General features: G+C 53.2%; 2 protein-coding genes across 8 annotated transcripts in view; both read right to left on the bottom strand.

The window, feature by feature from the left end:
- AP2M1 (adaptor related protein complex 2 subunit mu 1) overlaps positions 1-18,220 on the bottom strand; it is a 159,846-nt gene that overhangs the window by 34,789 nt on the left and 106,837 nt on the right. The gene's annotated exons all lie outside the window — the stretch shown is intronic.
- The window catches only part of DVL3 (dishevelled segment polarity protein 3), a 33,487-nt gene that overhangs the window by 3,285 nt on the left and 11,982 nt on the right, over positions 1-18,220 (bottom strand). For 2 of the 7 annotated variants that reach the window (XM_052805075.1, XM_052805076.1), the window contains exons 2-14: positions 9,491-9,560; positions 5,625-5,746; positions 5,113-5,219; positions 4,380-4,515; positions 4,009-4,102; positions 3,533-3,602; positions 3,119-3,258; positions 2,845-2,921; positions 2,350-2,417; positions 1,939-1,989; positions 1,668-1,817; positions 675-806; positions 251-418 (exon numbers count right to left, since the gene is read on the bottom strand). In XM_052805075.1, the coding sequence (XP_052661035.1) occupies positions 251-418; positions 675-806; positions 1,668-1,817; positions 1,939-1,989; positions 2,350-2,417; positions 2,845-2,921; positions 3,119-3,258; positions 3,533-3,602; positions 4,009-4,102; positions 4,380-4,515; positions 5,113-5,219; positions 5,625-5,746; positions 9,491-9,560 (1,385 nt within the window). Of the gene's footprint in view, positions 1-250; positions 419-674; positions 807-1,667; positions 1,818-1,938; positions 1,990-2,304; positions 2,418-2,844; positions 2,922-3,118; positions 3,259-3,532; positions 3,603-4,008; positions 4,103-4,379; positions 4,516-5,112; positions 5,220-5,624; positions 5,747-9,076; positions 9,181-9,490; positions 9,561-18,220 lie in introns of those variants that run through there. The other 5 variants (XM_052805080.1, XM_052805079.1, XM_052805074.1 and 2 more) reach the window with 4 other exon arrangements.

The following is an 18,220-nucleotide window of genomic DNA, read 5'->3' as shown; positions in this document are numbered from 1 at the left end:
AAGACTCCGCTATGGCTGCCTAGGAGAAAAGATTATAGTAAGTGACATTGTCAACACTGCTTCCAACGTCACCACCCCAGCAGCATGACAAGGGAGCTGGGATATTCTTCATCACTCTCTAAAAGGGTCTGTAGAACAAGGGGCCCAGCCTTATGGCAATAGCTGTAGCTATGTCCCCACGGTGTCAGCAGCGCTCTGCAGGACCTCTACCCCTCCATTCTCACCCTCCCACCCATGCCAAGTGCCATACTTCCACAGAGGTCCCCGAAGATGTAATAGCACTGCTCCGAGAAGGTAATCTTGTTCACGGTATGTCGGATGTAGCCAGCCTTCAGCAGATTGCTAGCATATTTGCGGGATTCACGACGGTCTGTAAAACCCTCCACATGGTGATAGAGCCAATCCACCACATCCGAACCTGCCACCAAACATCAGAGTTAAATACAGCAAGAGAGAGTAAGACAGTGGCCCTTGAGGCAGCGGGCCACACTGGAGCCAAGACGAAATGGGCCAAAAGGTGAAAAGGGACTGCACAGCCAAAGGTTCAATTTGTGACTCTGGCCTGGGCAACAGTTAGCTTACAGTGACAGAGATGCTCCCTTGGGCATCTGCTTGGAAAACAGGCCACCCATTCCCCAGTCCCTGCCTCTGCTGCAGACAGCACAGTCTCTTACCAATGAAGGCATTGGGGATGGTGATCTTCAGCCACATGCGGTCACGCACCTCCAGGCCTGACTCTGGTGAGGCCATGGCTTTGACAATGGTGGCCATGTCGCTGTGGATGGACAGGTGAAAGTCATCGAGGCCTGTGGTGTGGATGAAGGGAGGCAGAGATGAGAGAGGACAGAAAAGACAACAGGGCTACATGGAAGCATCACACACAGGAGCAATGGGCCAGGGAACAATACATCGCAGCCAGCCTTGGGGCGCATGCTGTGTAACCCCCCTTCCAGCCTTCCGATGTTATCCTTCAACACATCAGCCATTTCCTCTTGTGCAAACCCCAGGCTAGAGTCTCCTTCCTTCCAGCCAGAGTCTCCTTCCTTCCAGCCAATCCCAAGCAGCTGAGATCCAAAAGCTGCCAACTGAGCCCACACAGCCCAGTAAAAGAATTCTCTGCTCCTCACAAACTCACAACAAACTCCTGGCTTTTTGCCCCGTCTGAGCTCTCCAGACCCTTGCTTCAGGGCTCTGTATACTAGAATCACCCAAAACCTTCAGAAAGCAACCAAAAGAGCCCTGTGCTCAGGAGGACCCTGCTCCACTGCAAGGCTCTTTGCTCCCAGCTGCTTTCATCCTGCCCTATCTGCTGTCTGGGAGGGCAATTGCTCCAGGGACAAGCTGAATCCCTCTGGTCCAGCACTCTCAGCCGCTAATCCCTGACTGCTCTGAGCCTTTTCCTCTGCACCTGCCACAGCTCCTGGATTGCGCCCAGGCTCTTCTACTCTCCTTATATAGAAGGCTGAAAAATGTGGTATTAATTGACCCAGGCAGAACTCCCATCGATCCAAGCACCTGCCTGGTGAGAGCTGCCTCCCTCCTAGTCCCTTGGCAGGACAGATCTTGCCCATCCCAGCTGTCCCCAAGCAGATGTATTGCTCCGATTACAGCACAGTGAAGGTGAGGAAGCCGTGCAGCGGGTGGAGCACGGAAGCACAAGGACTTACGTTCGGTCTCTGGGATGGAGCTGGTGATGGAGGAGCTGGTGGAAGTGATTGTGCTCATGGATGGACTCATACCGTACGCTGGGTAGGTGCCAGTCATCGCTGCCGTGTGAGACACCCAGGCTGCCGGGTCGATGGGCCGGATGGGCTCACCTGCATTGAAGAAAGAGTCAGTCAGTAGCTATAAGAAATTATCCCCTCATCAAATCAACCTCTGGGGAGGGACAGGGACTCAGCGCAGCCCATTCCATCCCCAGCATCTGCCGGGACTCACCCGGATCGGAGCATGGAGAGTCTGGCCCAGCCCAGATCCGCTGGGGAGCAACTGGGAGAGAAAGAAGAGAGGGAGGGTCAGCAGGAGAGGTGCAGAGGGAGAGATCCCCCTATGGCTCAAGGGGGGGTTTCTCTTTCCTCTGGCGCCCCGAGCAAGTGACCCCCCTGCCCCAGTGAAACGCGTCCCCAGCGTGATGTGGGAAGGAGGGCTGGGCTTATGGGCATTTTGGCCTGGGAGTAGGAAATAGCAGTCTCCTAACAGGAGAGCTGAAACCCCATTGAACCCCAATTCAGTGCCACATGGAGTCACACACACAGGGGAGGAACAAGACAACAACCAAGTAAGTGCTTAAGGCAGGGCTCTCACATGAGCTGGGCACCAGCGTTAAGGGTGGGTCAGCTATCCACTTACTCCTGGGTAACGAGAAGCAGCCCCGGGGGCTGGGGTCCCAGCACTTGGCCACCGTCAGGGTGATGGGCCTGCAACAAAAAGGTGAGAGTTAGAACAAGAGCTCAGTGGCACAAACCCCTGTGTGATGGGAGGATGCTGTATGCTGGCTCTCTCCTGTGAGACAGGGAGAAGCTGCCAGTGAAGTGCCCTTGTCCCCCTCCAGCTATGGATTTCCTTAGTGGCATGGACAAAATGATGTGACCCTGCTGAGGGTTGCTGATGACCCTAACGACATGGCATCCCCACAAAAAAGGGGCACAGACCCCAATTCACCACCATGCTGCTGGCTGCAATTCTTGCTTTGGGCATGAAAACGCAGGAGTCAAAGCAACACCAAAAACATAAGTTGAGCTTCTGCAGAGCCACTGGCAGAGGTGGCTGGAAGACACAACTCACACCCCCCAGGCACACACTGTGCAGCTGCCCATGCAGGTAAGGAACAACCTGAGTACTTACCCCGGCTTGTGCACAATCTCCCTCAGCACCCGCACAGCATCATCATTGCTCATGTTCTCAAAGTTGATGTCATTTACCTGCAAACAACGCAAAGAGGTGAGTCCCAGAGATGTGACCAGAGGCTGAGCTCCCCACTCAGCTCAGCAGTGACTCAGCTTCCCTCTTCCAAGCGCAGCTTCCTGGGTTTAGCCTGCCAAAGTGCGCAGGGAGGCTTCTGGGTCTTTTCTTACTGCTTTCCCAGGCCCAAAGATGGAGGTATGTGGGCGTGAAGTACCTGCAAGAGCATGTCTCCTGGCTCAATCCTGCCATCAGCTGCCACAGCGCCGCCCTTCATGATAGAGCCAATGTAAATGCCTCCATCCCCACGCTCATTGCTCTGTCCCACAATAGAAATACCCAGGAAGTTGTATTTCTCTGCAGGGATGGAAAGAGAAAGAAGTAAGACACCATGAAGCAGCAGGCACAAGCAGCCCTAACCTCAGACAAACCATGTGCTAGCTCCCCTGTCCCAGAGAGATGTCCTGGGATGCAGAGTAACTCTTGAGAGGCTTCAAGACAAGCCACTTTCCTACAGAATCCATCTCCTCACTCCCTACCACATGTTCTCTTTGCCCCCTCCCCAGTTCCCTCTCCACCACTCAATCTCACTCTGGAAGGACTGCAGGCTCCATGCACACCTCTCACTCACCCATGTTCAGCGTGACTGTGATGATGTTCAGGGACATGGTGGAGTCTGTGATGCTGCTGAAGGACGATGACTGCAACATAAGTGAAACATAAGATGTCCTCCTGGGCCGCAGTAACATTCCCAGCCCCAGGCCCCCTCCACTTGTGCTCCCTGCCACTCCCTGTGGGACCACAGCCACCACCCACAACTCCAGCCTTATGCTGGAGTTTTGCAAAGCCAGAGGGCATCAGCCACACTCCTTACAACCTCTCCACAGCCAGGACAAGGTCTGTGGTCCCAGCTCTTGAGGCTACATTGGCTCGAGAAAGGTTTACAGCACTTTATGAAGTCTGAGCACTTGGACACCACCTGTCCCCAGCTGCGCCCACAGCAAACAGCCAAATCCCTATCAGCCCTGGAGCACTGAGTGGAGAGATCCACCAGGCAGCCCGCCTTGCCCAGCACTGCCCTCCCCAGGACACCCAACCCCTGGGTACCCGCTCAATGCGTGGAGCCTTCTGTTTCCGCCGGCGTCGCTTGTGCCTCCTCATTAGACGGGAAGCACTGCTTTGCTCTGTTGAACTGCTAAACCTAGAGGCAAAAGCGAGAGTCAGCTCTTCTGCTTCCAGGGTGGTGGCTCTGGCAGCAAGCAAGCCACAGAAATTGCACAGGGAATAGATGATTGCAGGGGCAGAACATGTACGTGGGGGAAAGACAATAGCAGAGGGTGCTGATGGGCGAGACTTGAGACAGAGGCAGGTCTGAGCAAGGACCCTGGAGCCCAGGATTACTGTGCCCTGCAAAGGCATCTCTCTGTGCTCAGAGGGAGCGGGAAGCCAGCATTCCTCCAGGACCTAAGCTTTCCTACCTGCTGGTGGAGTCATCTTCATCTGAATCGAAGAAGCTGGTGGTCTCCAGCTCACTGCTCATAAGCGTGGAGGAGCTCTCGTACCCACCCAGGTCTCGGCGCCGCTCTCCCTTCACTGTACCATTCACCCTGGGTGCTACGGAAAGACAAGGCTCAGTATACTTCAGACAGGCTACAGATAAACACCTCCTTTCCCCATGCAGGGCTCATAATAACCTTCTCGGAATGAATCTGGCCATCAGACAACCCTATCTAGTGCTGGCTGGCTCTGAATCCACCCTGGGATCAGATCCATCTTCTGTGGGATACATCTTCTGCTCCACTAGAGGATGGGGAAGAGGCTGATGGGCTACTAGGAACAATGCTGCTAAAGCCACAGAAGACTGTTACAGCTGGTTTCTTGGCAGACCAAGGAGCAGCACAGAGTGCTAAGGCTATAGCACACTCTGCTTTTCAACTAAGAAGGACCGAGGCACTGCTGCCTCTCTTTTCCACTCTTGAGGCTTCTACAGTAGACATCTCCTTTGCCCCCAAAGATTTCATCACCAAGCTGTGATGCAATGCGGGTTAGCTCCTGCCTCCAATGTGAGGCTATGGCCTCAGACCACTGAACAGCCCTTCTGAGCTGGGAAGGTTCTGCAGAGCAGACAGGGCTGCCCCACGTCTACAGCTGGTGCCCCCACTGTGCCCCAGCCATGCCTTGCAGAGCTCTTGCCATGTTACCAATGCTCACCATGCTCAGGCCCATCTTTCCGACGAGGTCGTTCCCTTTGCGACGACACCACCGAGTCTGTCTCTGTCTCATTGTCCAAGTTTTCCCGACTACCCCCAGTGTTAGGGCTGTAATGAGACAAAAGGAACAAATATGTCCAACAGGGAATGACTTAAGCATGCTCTCTACTTCTGCACTGGCCAGCACAAGCCTCCTGCCATCAGCTGCCTCCTTCTTGAGGGAAAGGAGCAGAGGTGGTGGGGAACAACCATAGCACATCTATGAGAGCAAGGCAAAGAACTGGGGGAAGCTGCGCCAGCTCTTTGCCAACTTCCCTGCACTATTTTCAGCATGCCCTTGCTTGCTGAATAATGCAGCTCCACTTAGAATCTGCTCCTACCCCCATCCTCCTCCCCTCTGGCTGGCTGTGATCCGTGCCAATTTGGATGGGAGTGTCCCAGCCCCTGGTCTGGATTTACAACAAAATCACTGTGGGTCCCTTGGAAAACAGGATAGGTTTCCAGGTGACTTACTGGAAAGAGGGGGGCCTGGAGTCTCCAATTCCTCCTGTGCGCTCCATGGAGGGCGGCAGCTCTGTTTGGTTATCGGCACAGACTGAGCCAGCATCTGAATGGGAACCCTCTGCAGACACCAGCTGGAGGGACAAGAGACAGAGAATGAAATTGCTGAGATACTAGGAAAACATTTAGAAGAGTGGCCAAACAAGCTGGCCAAAAGCCTGCCTGGCCCAGGATCTCATCTCTGACGGTGGACAACAGCAGATGCCCAGGAGCGGGTATGGAACAGGCCAAGCATGTAGCAACATTCCCCCTCAACGCCTTCCCAGACGCCGGCTATTTGTGGCTCAGGAATTCCTGACCCAGCGGTGAAGTCGGGGTGGCTGACAGCCCTGCTTGGAGACTCTGACATCATCTGCACACCCATGCCGCACAGTTTTTACACTCAGGTAACCTTTAGCACATGTCCTGTAGCAAGGAGTGGATTCCCCTAGTTCTTCTTGCATCAGAAGAGGCAGCTACCAGTCATTCCTTTTCTCAATTTTACCAGTCTCTACACCCTTGCCTTCAAGCTGTGGGACCCAGCAGGACTTTCACCTTCCCAGCCCATGGGAGCTGAGGGTAACAGAGCTCACAGCTGAGGCTGGCTTTGAAATAGACTCCAACATGCTCTTTTTCTGGCTTCCACACATACTTTGCAAATTTTCAGGTTGGGCCCAGCTAATTGGCTTGGGCATAACCTCCAGCCAACCTCTGGGAGGCTCAACAGTTTCCCCAGCACAGAAATTCAAGAAAGGGTCAAACCCCAGGAACTCTTTATACCATCCATGCTTTGGGGCAGCCCAGGCACATCTACGTCTGTGCCTCTGGCTCTAAGATAAACCACCAATTTTAGGGCTCAGGGAATGAGGTGGAGCCTCTCCTGGAAGGAACAGGCTTGCCAGTGGCATGAAACAGAGGATAGCTCAAATGAGCTCAATGGAAAGTTGTTTCCCCAACATTGGTCCCTATGCAGGTTTGCACTCTCCCCGCTTTCAAGCTGCACTGAGCAGGGCTAATCCCAATAGGGCCGGGCAGGAAAGCAACAAAAAGCCTTTTCCTTGCAAGAGACATTCAAGGACCCCCAGAGCAGAGGTGACAGGGCCCAGAAAGGAGCCCCCCCTTGGCCAGGGAGCGAGTTCCCAGGGACAGGCTACGGCTCGCAAGCAAGGGAAGATCAATTTCCTTCTTAAGGACCTTCCGTGCTTTTCATGTCTGCCCCGTCCCTGTCCCCTGCATGGCATGGGCAAGCAGGGAGGTTGGCTCTCTCCCAGTGTCAGGGAGCAACCGCAGGGCCCAGTGCCTTGATCCACCCCAGACAAAACAGGCTGTGGGTCAGCCTGAAGCCAGTCCAGGGAGGTGAGGAGACCAGGACGGGTCAAGCCTCAGCTTGTGTACTTGAACCAACTACCAAGCCATCAGCCGTCACAGGAGAGGTCTGACCTAACACAGGTGAGGGATGCCCCACTGTGGGTCAGGACAGAAGGATTATGAAACACGGGCTGGAAAGGAGCTGATAGCTGCTGCCTAAACCATAATGACTATGTAAATGCAGCGACAGCTCTGCTGCTTACTGGTGAAGTGACCACATCTGCATGGAGGCAGGAGCAGATGCCAACCCAGGTGCTGGAGGCACAGCCTGTTTACACAGGTCTTGAGCACTTCCCAGCATCACTGATGAAACACAGAGCTGTGCCCTGCCCACCTTCAAGAACTGGGGAAACCATGATGAAGGGGGAGATGGGCCCCACAGATCATCATTAGGGGAGGGGGACAGAGGTCTGCTGCCAGGGAGGCACTGGGAACAGAGACAGGGATGCAGCCAGGGCAAGGAAGACAGAGCAGCCCTGAAAAAGCCACAGCCAAGGCAGCAGACAGGGCAGAGAACACCCTGGGGCGTCAAAAGCTGCAGAGCCTGTCCCACAAGCCCCAGGACAAGCCCAATGGCTCCAGCTCTCACAACTGTCTAACCAGCTCTTGTCTCACACTCAGCTCAGCTTCCCTCCCTCCAATAAGCCCCAGGCACATGTTGGGCTCTGCTCCAGGCACCTTCCTGGTGACTTGTCTTCCCAAGACACATCCCACTCCCTGAGGGCCACATCCCTGCTCTGGCAGCCACTGCCCGGGAACACAGGGGAGAAGAGATGCTGAAAGTGGCCAGCATTGCCTAGGGAAAAGTCTTATAATGCTCTATGCCTGAAGATCTCGAGGCAAAACCAGGCAAATATTCTGGACAGAGGGAACTAGCCACAGGCAGCTGTCAAACAGCAGTGAGAAGGAAAGGAGAGGGGGTGTTCCAGAGCAGGGGGACTGATGCTGCCTTCCTCTATCACTCCCGGGGCTGGGATTTCCTCCAGGGAAGGTTTTGATAACCACCCTGCACTTTTCCTGCCTCTTTCACTCTCAGGAAATATTCACTTGGATCCAAGCCCCCGTCTTTCCCTCTAGCTAAAATTAGTACCAAGTTCCTAAAATAGCCTCATCCCAGCCTGTCTGGCAGAAGCAGCAAAGCAAGTGCTCCCCCCCAAGCCCCCAAACCACCCATGGACAAGAAGACTCTCAGCAGAGATAGAAAAAGGGATCATCAGCTGTGCATAAAGGTCTCCGAGATTGCCGTCACCCTTCGTGCACAAGGGCTGGTAGCAGTGCTAACTCCAGGCATAAGTTCTCCACAAGGAGCCAGCACACCAGAGCAGCAGCACGCTGCCCTGGTCACACCAGACGGAGCTGCACCGGATCTGTGCCACTCACACTGAGCAACCAGAGAGGCCCTACAAGGAAAGCCAGCAGCTGCGTGGATGCGTGGACCACAAGGAAAAGTACGCCAGGTAAAAAAAAGAGCAATGGAAAGGGTTCAGAGACTGTGCGACTCCCCATAGAGCAGGTGAAAACAAAAGGCAGCTGGAAAGGGAGTAGTGGGGAGATGTCTCAGGGCAGATGCAGCAGCAGCAGGGATGGTGGCCAAGAGCCGGACAGGCTGTTTTCCAAAGGGCCCAGCTAACCGCTAGAGGGAGGACGGCAGGCGTCCGGCCGCCCGCTCTTTGTGTGGGAACCCAGTCCACCCTCAGTTGCTTCATGGCCCCTCAGCTGAGGCCTAGCTGTTTGGTGCAGGGATAGAAGCAGCATTAGGTCCCACCTAGCCTGATTTGCTGAGGATTTTCACTGTTCAGGTGCTATTTGGTGGCCTCTGGAAAAAGGCACTTGGGTCTTGGTTCTGCTCCTGATGTAGATCCACGCACCCCCATCAGCACAAACTGCAGCTCAGCAGAGGGGAAACAGGGATGACGGGCTATGGAGACTGAATACCCTCTCCCCCCACAAATAGAGGGTCCCCTTGGGGGCAGATGCAGGCATGCGGGCAGGGGACAGAGCATGTGCATGGCACGGCATGGCGGGAGAAGCTTGTCCTGCAGCTGCCCAGGCAGTACCTTTAGTCTTCAGGGCAGTCAAATCCAGTCCACTTCACCAGCACTAAAGTCACTTAAGCCCTTTGCGCCAGTCACCGGAGCGGGACTTCCCTTGGAAAGCTGACCCTGCCATAGGGGCACATGGGTTACACTGCGGACAGGCCGGGACCACCACCTCTGCCAGGCATCAGTTACCGCGAGCTCTCCACAGAGGCATCCCGCATCTTCCCCAGCATGGGGGACCCAGCACCACACAGCCCCCTCTCCAGCTGAGGGACTGGAGCATGGTAATCCAGCTCATCAGCTTCGTTAGCAGTCAGCACATCGATAGTACAGAGCAGTCCCCGTGCCTTAGTTGGCACTATGCAACCAAATGGTGGTTTTCAGAGAGGGCAGAAACAGGCAGTAAGATACCAAAGCAAGGCGCTTGCTTACCCACGACACCACCCGGCCGTTGAAGCAGGGAAGCTTGGCATTGTCATCTGAGATCTCTTCTTTCACCACCCTGCAGAGGGGAGAGGAGGCAGTCAGAGCTGGGTCCAGGACTTCAGAGGAAAAGGAGGCTTTCCCAGGCAGGAGTTTGCACCCAACAACAGGCAGCCCAGGCTTGGGAATGGGGCAGGGAAAGCACCGGCAGCTCCCTCCTGCTGCCAGGCTACAGCTTCCTATGCCCACAGCCATGACTGGCAGGCTGGAGGGGAGAAGACAAGGGCAGAACAGGCTCTCCCGTGTGCATCCAGCTGTTTTATCCCCCAATTCACATTTTAATCAGTGAAAAAAAAAAAAAAAATTCAAATGCATATTTCCACCAGTTCGCTTATTTCTAAAGAAATACATAATTTAAACATCTTTATAATGATCTGAAAGAATCACAACCTATGCCAGAGATTTCTAATAGATGAAAGTGAAATACATTAAACAAGCTGCCTCCCAAATGTTACTGTTGCTTTTTAATTATGTACATAATATTTCAACATCACTTCAAGCTTTATAGTTGTGCCACAATGTCATGTTCCCACATTACACAAACAGCTACATTATTATCAGTCTTCATAGTGGAGGGAGCACTGATAATTTTTTTTTCCCCCAACAGTAAAACCATGAGTTTTCTTTGGAGAGAAAATTTGTTCTTTCTATTTTAAATATCACTGGGCACTTAAATGCAGAGTCACTGTGGAAAAAGTAATCAAAACAACTTGTAAATTCACCAGACTAAATTAATATCATCTTTGATAAATCAAATTTAATGGCAAAATAAGCTTTAACAAGCTCATTGTCTTTCCTACTCAATGACAACATTTTAAGCACTCTAATTTAATACAAAGACATCTTATAAGTAGCCTGTGATATTATTTTCCCTTTCCAAGCTATATCTAAGGTAGCTTGACATATATTGTGCTTAAAAAAATAATGTAGTAACTAAAAACTGTGAATAAATTGTTGAGGAGGGAGAAGGATCCAACAGAAAAAGAACAAAAGAACAAATGTGAAACCAAGGGAAATTATGTATTAAAAAGAAGTAGCTTATAAGTAACAAAGTACACAGAGGTGGGATCCCATCAACAGCTCTGAAGGGTCCCCAAGCCAGTCCCCAACTCACGGAGAATCGAAGAGGATGCAAGAATGGGACGCAGAGCTGTGACCCATTGCCCCAGACTGCCATGCAGTCCAGGCACTGCCATCGAGTCGCAGCACGTTGGGGCTCAGAGAAACAGGTACTCTGGGCTCACGGCTGTGCTTGCTGGTGCGCCAACAGCTGCCCAAGCCGTCACTGAAAATAGGACGGCAAGGCTCGCCAACATCGCAAGGCATCAGCAGAAGGCAAATGAACAGTGCTGGAAGACCAAAACCTGGGGAGCAGGCTCGCTCCACCCTGCCAGCCATGCTGGTTGCTCCAGTGTCACGCACGCTCAGCAAAGGGCTGTCCCACGGGGTGAAAGGCAGCATATTGCCACGTTTTTGCTGGCAGCTGGCACTCACGATCCTTGCCCAAACTGGAGAGCCAGCAAAGGGACTGGACAACTGCTACCCATCCCCAGAAGGCACAGATTAAGAGGTCACAGTTTGAGCAGTCTAATCCACTCCCAGGACGTGCATTAATTCCTCTTGCACAGATGGAGAAGCAGGAAAAAGCAGGAAAAAGCAGGAAAGGAGCAGTGAGGATGGATTAAAACCCTGCTGGCTTAATACTTCTTCAGCATGCCCTGTGCCAGCCTCTGCCCAAAGCCCCTGCAGCCCAGGATGAGTGTCAAACAGGCAGTCTTTCCCAGGACCCATCCCCGTTGGTGCCCACGCCAACTCTTTCCACTGCAGGCAAGTTGTCATCGCCTCACTTCCAAGTGCACACACATACACACGCATGCACCCTGGCCTGGCTGCACTAGCATCCATTTATACTGTCGCCAGCAGCCTGGACTTCATCCAATTCCTAGAGAGAACTTCAGGCAGAGCCAATTTTCAGTGCTGCGTGCTGCCTGCTCAGGGACACAGAGCCCTGCCTGTGGGTGAAGGGACAGGGTGATATATTTGCAGGGTCAAGGCGACCAACCGATAAGCACAAATGAACTATTCCACTTTCAGTGGGGACAGAGGAAACCAACACCCAAGACCCCCCCGCCCACCTCAACTGCCATGCCCGATGGAGAACAAGCTCTCTCTGTCCTGAGAACTGGTCCCTCGTCGCTCCTATTACCCTGCTGCTGCCCCAGACATCCCAGGGGTCAGCTCCACCCTGGAGCAGTTTTCTCCTTCCCCAGCCACTACATTATTTATCACTATTTATCACCCAGATGCCAGAGCACAATGGATTATATATTTAGACTCTACAGAGCAAAAACTGATAGTGCTGGAGTCGGGCACATGCCGAGCAGGAATATCTCTGCAGTCCTGCTCACATCTGTCACCCCTTGCACCATCGCAGCTATTTGTGCCCTGCATTCCTCTCCAGCCTCAGCCCTGAGCTGTAGCCTTCCTCCCCCCACCTCTCACCACTCTCTTCAAGTCACACTTCTCACTCGAACAAGACCACAGGTTCACGTCAGAAGCCACCAACCAAGCAGCCTCTGGGGGAGCTGTGCGCAGTGCCACGTTTCTCCTCCACAGTTGCACGGGGAGGCAGCCATGAGATGAAACTGTCCCGTTGATGTGCTGGGAGGGAAAACCATCCTGTGAATATGCTGGGAAGAGCCCCCAGCTGATGGGGTCTGAGCTCGGGAATCCCGAAAGAGCAGACCCAGAAGGAACTCAGGCTCTCTTGGTTCTCTAAAAGCCCCTCCTTTTGGCAGGAGCCACCACAGCCCAGGGAAAACATCTGCCCAAGGCTGATTTCAGAGGGACTAGCTTTTAGTTTACCATCAGGGCTGCCCAGTTTCAGATTTTCCCATGTTTAAAGCCCTGCCGGGGGCTGGGCACGGTGGCCAGGAAAACCCCCTTCTACGGAGAGGCAGCCCGAGCCATGCCCAGGCCCAGGCGAGCGTGGGTCCGGCCCCCTCGGTGCTGCTGCTCTGCACGGAGAATCGCCCCGCAGACCGGGTGCTCGCCGGCCCCCGTCCCGTCCCCGGGGCCAGCAGACAGGCTACGGCCAAGCTTGCAGGCTCGGCGCCTGGCCCGCAGGCCCAGCGCTCCCCGGCACTCATCTGCCTTGAATTTTCCAACAAAGAGACCTGCGGGAGGGAGGAAGGAGGGAGGAAGGAGGGAGGGAGGGTTACAGGGGAGGCAGGCCGAGTGGGCGGATGATTCAACCGCCATCCCCAGCGACACGGGGCCAAGCCGGGGGGGAGGAGGAGGGGACAAGGCTCTGGCTGCCGCAGGAGCCCGGCTGGGGTGTGCAAAGGGGGCTGCCAGGGCTGACACAAGCAGCACATCTGCTCCCATGCAGCTGGGGGAGGGGAAGGGGCAGCCCCAGCAGCAGGGAGGGAAGCGGAGGAAATCCATCTCCAACCCTGGCTCCATCCCTACCCTCCCGCCGGCTTCTCCGGAAGAGACGGCAGACCCTCTCCCCACGGCCTGGGAAGATGCCACGCTCCCAGCTTCCCTCCTGCTCCCCACCGGCAGGAGCAGCTGGCAGCCTGGAACAAGGACGCAGAGGCGGGCGAGGGACAGGCGGGAAGACGCTGCCTTCTCCAGGGAGTCCCAGCCCGGCTCAGGAAATTAGAGGGTATTTTATATCAGAGTCACGTCCTAGGAATGAAGGGAAGGTGGGGAACAAGAGAGCACGCACAGGAGAGAATGGAGCCCGTAAAACCCAAGCCTCGGAGGCGGCTGCGCCGTGTCAGAGACCCCGGCCTGCGCAGACGTTACCAGCGCAGCTGCTGTGCTCCCAGCCTCCCCGTTTCCCCTTGGTGGCCTCCAGCCCGGGCGAGGCTGCAGATACAAGGGAGTTTCTAGCTTCAGCCAGCTCTGGTCCCTCCTCAGCGGGACCTGCTAGCCACAGCAAAGTCCCAGCGAAGAACTCGGAAGGAGCAACGCAAGCCCAGAGAAAGCAGAAATCCAAGAGGCACGGACAAAGGCTCTGGCAGGAGGACTTGAACCTCAGATGCAGGCTGGAGCTCAGCAGCGATCGCTGCTCGTCTCTGGTGGTCCTGTTCCCCACCTTGTCTATCTAAGGGCTAGCAACGGGGAAGATACTCAGAGAGAAGCAATCACGGGATGTGGCAGTGATCAGAAAAGCTGAATTTGGCATTGGGGAAGTCAGTAGCAAGAAGGGAGGTGAGGGGACCCCTCAAGCATGTTAGCTCGATGGCCAGGATGAAAAGGAGTCTGTTACTAGGGGAGGTGCAAAGATTGAGAAGACAACTGAGCAGTGACAATTTCACACTAAAAAGATGTAAAGCTAGTAGAGCAGATGAAAAAAAGAAAGATCTTTTCCTTCATTTACTTCAATTATTAAGAGGAAAGACCTTTACACAACAGCGACATTTTTTCCAATGTTGCAAAGCCCAGAAATTCAATGTTAAACTTAATCTTCTATTACAACCTCCCAAAAGCGCACAGATTAGGTAGGTCACTCCTCTGACCTTAACAGCTCCCATCTCCTACAGCCCGCAAAAGAAGAAGAAAAAAAAAAACAAACAAAAAACATCAGGAGACATTTCTACCCAATAGCACAAGCTTCAGGGATTTACACACCAGAAATGTGATCTCATTTTCAAGACCTGTAGCACACACCCCTTAGGGCAGGGATGTCTTGTCTCCAAATGATTGTATAGATTAATAGTGCTGCATAGCAAAAGGAAGCACTTTCATGTGTTACTATCCAAATGCGAGTATCTCCTAGCTCTAGAGCAAAATCCTCCTCTCTTCTGCAAAATCAAATGCTGGGGCCACAGCGATGAGCTCTGCATCCGTTTCACCAGAAGAGAAAATTGGACAGGGCAATTCTCCAACAGAGTTGGGATTTCAAATGAGAAATATTCGCCTGTTAGACTAAGCCCAGACATGACACGTGTGCTTCCCGTGGGGATGCAATCCCCCCAAGGGCTACAGGCCCAACGAAAGAATACACACGCCAGCAATCACACGTGTATCGGTGAGACCTTGGGCTTTGCAGGCAAACAGCACGCATCAAACAGGATTAGAGGATTTGAGTTGTCTGTCTCCGTAAGCCAGGGCATTCTTTGGGTCTTCCTCACTGTATTTTTACCTCCTGTGCAAGAAGGAGGAGTACATAGTGTACAAATTGCATGGTGCACTGGGGTGAGAAGGGCTCTCCAAGTATAAACAGAGACCGTGGCTCTCCCATTTAATTTCCCTCCCAAGCCCCCGACAGGGTATTCCCCACTGCTCCTCTATGTTGTAGCACAGGGTAAAAAGGGAAACAGATTTGCAGTTGGTTTAGCTCTGTCAGACCCTCCTCCCCAGAGGAGCTGCTGTCCTCCCATCTGTCCCTGCACCCTGTGTGAATGTGAGCTCCCTTGGAGCACTATCTTTTACCTTGTGTCTTTTTTTTAAGAATCAAGAAGCACAAACCAGCTGTCCTGCTAACACAACAATAACCCATCTCTGCATTCTAGCAGGAAAGGCCACCTCTGCTTTCCTAACAAATCAAGGGAACTTCACAAGGATTCCTCGGGGAGCAGCTCACCCCATTTCAAGCTACTACCTGCTCTCCTCAGGAGCAGGGACATCGTGCCCATGAGCAAAAGCACACGAACAGCCTCTTTCATTTTCAGGCTGTAATCTCTACAGCCTCCCTCAACTGCACTCACCACTGCTGCCCCACAGCCTCCCCGTGCGCCCCACAGCTTGCTGCGCTTTGCCCCCGTAGTCACTCAGGCAGAAGCTGAACAGACATCTAAGATGGCAACTGTTTTCCCCAAGAACGCCTCATCAAAACACATTTGCAATCACTCTACTGGACATACACCAGGAAAACCACAGCCCCCCTGTCCAGGAGATGCTTGGCTCCAGCTGGACCTGTGCTCAGTCCTACAGGCATCGCTGGGTGGGAGATGACAGAGGACACACCTCCTGTTCATCTAGTCCGAAGACTGGAAAAGGAATGGCATTTAGGAATGAGCCACCCGGCCTCACAGGCCTGCCCAGGAGCAGCACTTATCAAAGCAAAGCTGCAGACTTTGATTTCGAAGTGAGCCCAAGAGCCCCGGCAGCCCCTCCCGCCTTGATCTCCGGAGTGACCATCTGGCTGCAGCACTGCTCTGCAAACAAGCCCAACAGGCCTGTCCTCCGACTGCAGGAGGCACCTCCACACTAATTAATCCAGCCCTGCCCAAGCCATGCTTCCACCTCCCAGAAGGACATTTAGAGACATCATCAAAGGAAGCGTTCTCCAGGCCCTCGAAGGTTCAGTGACACTTTCAGTCTCTTTGAATTGGAAATCAGGACAAATGGGAACTCCTAGCAGAAGCCCAGCCAGGCTCTTCACCCTGGTAGCTCAATTTCAGCTCCTCAACAACTCCAAGAGCTTGCACAGCCTAACACAAGGATGCAAGACAAGTGCAAGGACTCATTGTAAGAAAAAGATGTGAGGTTAAACATCTGCAGAAATGACCTTCAGGGAACCGAGACAAATCCACAGATATAACAGTGACCAAAAGCTGGGCTTGTATTCAAGGTGGGATAGGAAACAGTCCCAAAGAGGCCCAGCCGAACAGAGACGTATGTATGAAATGGTAAAATCCTGATGCAGGTGCTATGGTTCGTATTAATGTTGAGAGATGGCAAGCAAACCGGAGGCTTGGTCTGCTGTGACACTTAGCTCCATCTGGACACAGACAGCAGGAAAAGCCCACAATGCAGAGCTGCAACACAGCAGCTCCCGCCAACAGAGAGAAAGGGACTGTGCAGAGAGGTGGAAAAGGGGTTTACCCAGCTACTGCTGGTAGCAAAACACAAAGGGCGCAACACCACCTTACCAAGAAGCTTATGGATGAGGTGTCTGGGCCCCACAGGGAACTCCTTGTAACTCTCCACAGAAGTCACTCACCCCTTTCTAGGCTGGCTAGAAAAGCAATGGCCTCCCTTGCAATGCCCAGCGACTTCACACCAGTTAAGACGACAGTGAAGAGCTGTAAAGGGCTGCCGGGGGCACCGTGTGATGTTAGCATGTACACAGCAGTCAAGGGAGAGGGCCATGATGTCCATGAAGGCTCTGCATGCACCATGAGGAAGGTAGGACCAGGCCTTCCTTTTCTGGCCCTCAGCTGAGGGACGCCAAGTCAGTCCTGCTTTTTCTTAACAGCAAGCAAGGCTCCTGCCAAGAAAGCGCTGCTGCTGTGGAATGTGCTGGGCCAGCAGTACAGCTCATTCCTGGAAAAGCATCAACTCAGCGGGAGAGCAAGGAGAGGAGAAGAGGGGGAAAATGGGAGGAGGGGGAGGGTGGGAAACAAAGTCTGAAAGCTTGGACTTCCACACCTGGGGAAGCAGGGAGCTGCCACAGAGCAGTCTGCTCGCCAGCACCCCCTTGTCCTGGGCTGCCAGCACAGCAGCCCTGCCCAGCACCAGCCCTTTGCTCTTGGAGCACCTTTCTGCTGGACAGCCACCTCCAGAGCAGGTCTGGGAAGGCACAGACCGAGGCAGATGGCTGTGGGGAGGAGGAGTGAGGTTCGTTTCCCCCATCGTGTTAACAATTAATTTGTATTTAATGACAGTTCTCCACCAGGAGATGACAAAGCAGCCTCCACACGTGTCCTGCCCTCAAGACACTGACCAGCTCACATTACTCTCTCCTAGCACAAATAACTGGCAAGAGTCTCCCAAGGAAACCAGCCCAACCTCCTACCCGGTGGGAAGGAGCCTTGAAGCGTAACAGGCTCTAGATGACTGCACCTACTCTTCGCATCCAGCTGGGCTACCATCAGCAACATTTCTGCTAACTAGGTCTATAAGACATTCAGAGAACCCCTATAAAACCACCAGGGAGTTAATAAAGCTCAAAACTAAGTTCCACCACAAAACGTTTGCCAAAGACAATGAGAAGGACTCACGCAAAGAAGAGCTTTTCAGAGTCACAACAGCTGCATGGTGGCAAAGAACGAACTTTGTCCCCAATCCCAAGCTATTGCAGCACTTGAAAAAAGGGTGACAGTGATACTGTGTCCCTCTAGTCCTAAAATGCAGGAGACAACAGACAGCATGAGGGGTCTGAACACTCCTAAGAACCATTTCTGACCATCGCTAGGACAGGGACGCATGTTCTTTTTCTTCCTCACCATTGGGCCCTGGATAATTTTTGGTGCAACCTGAAATATTCACTTCACTCTCAGGAAATTGCCAGCAAGCCAGGAGGAACTTGGAGAAAACCAGTGGTTTAAACAATCAGCTCCTACATAGGTCTACCAGTAGACAAAACCAATCAAAGGTAGAGGAAGGCTAGCTGTTTCACCTGGTCTCCTGCTTTTGATGGTGTCCGTGCAGGGGATGGAACAAGAAATTCCCTGTACAGAGAGACAGCAAATAGAACACATTTTAGTAGCCTTTTGTATACTTCATTTATTTCAGCTGATACCAGTCATCTTCACCAAACTCCCTTCAAGATGCAGGGCCAAGTCCTTGAACAATACAATGAGCAATCTCCTACCAAGCATCCTTTACCAGGCCAGCCAACCTTGCCCTCCAGCCATCACCCAGCAAACAAGCAAATACTGTTCAACTGCTGGAAGAAAGAGACAAGAAAGATGCTCCAGCCCTAACCAAACCAAGCATGTG

This window comes from Harpia harpyja, chromosome 12 (genome assembly GCF_026419915.1).
Source record: "Harpia harpyja isolate bHarHar1 chromosome 12, bHarHar1 primary haplotype, whole genome shotgun sequence".
NCBI classification, from domain to species: domain Eukaryota; kingdom Metazoa; phylum Chordata; class Aves; order Accipitriformes; family Accipitridae; genus Harpia; species Harpia harpyja.
Note: the sequence above shows the minus strand (reverse complement) of the source record. Positions and strands in the feature narration are given on the sequence as shown.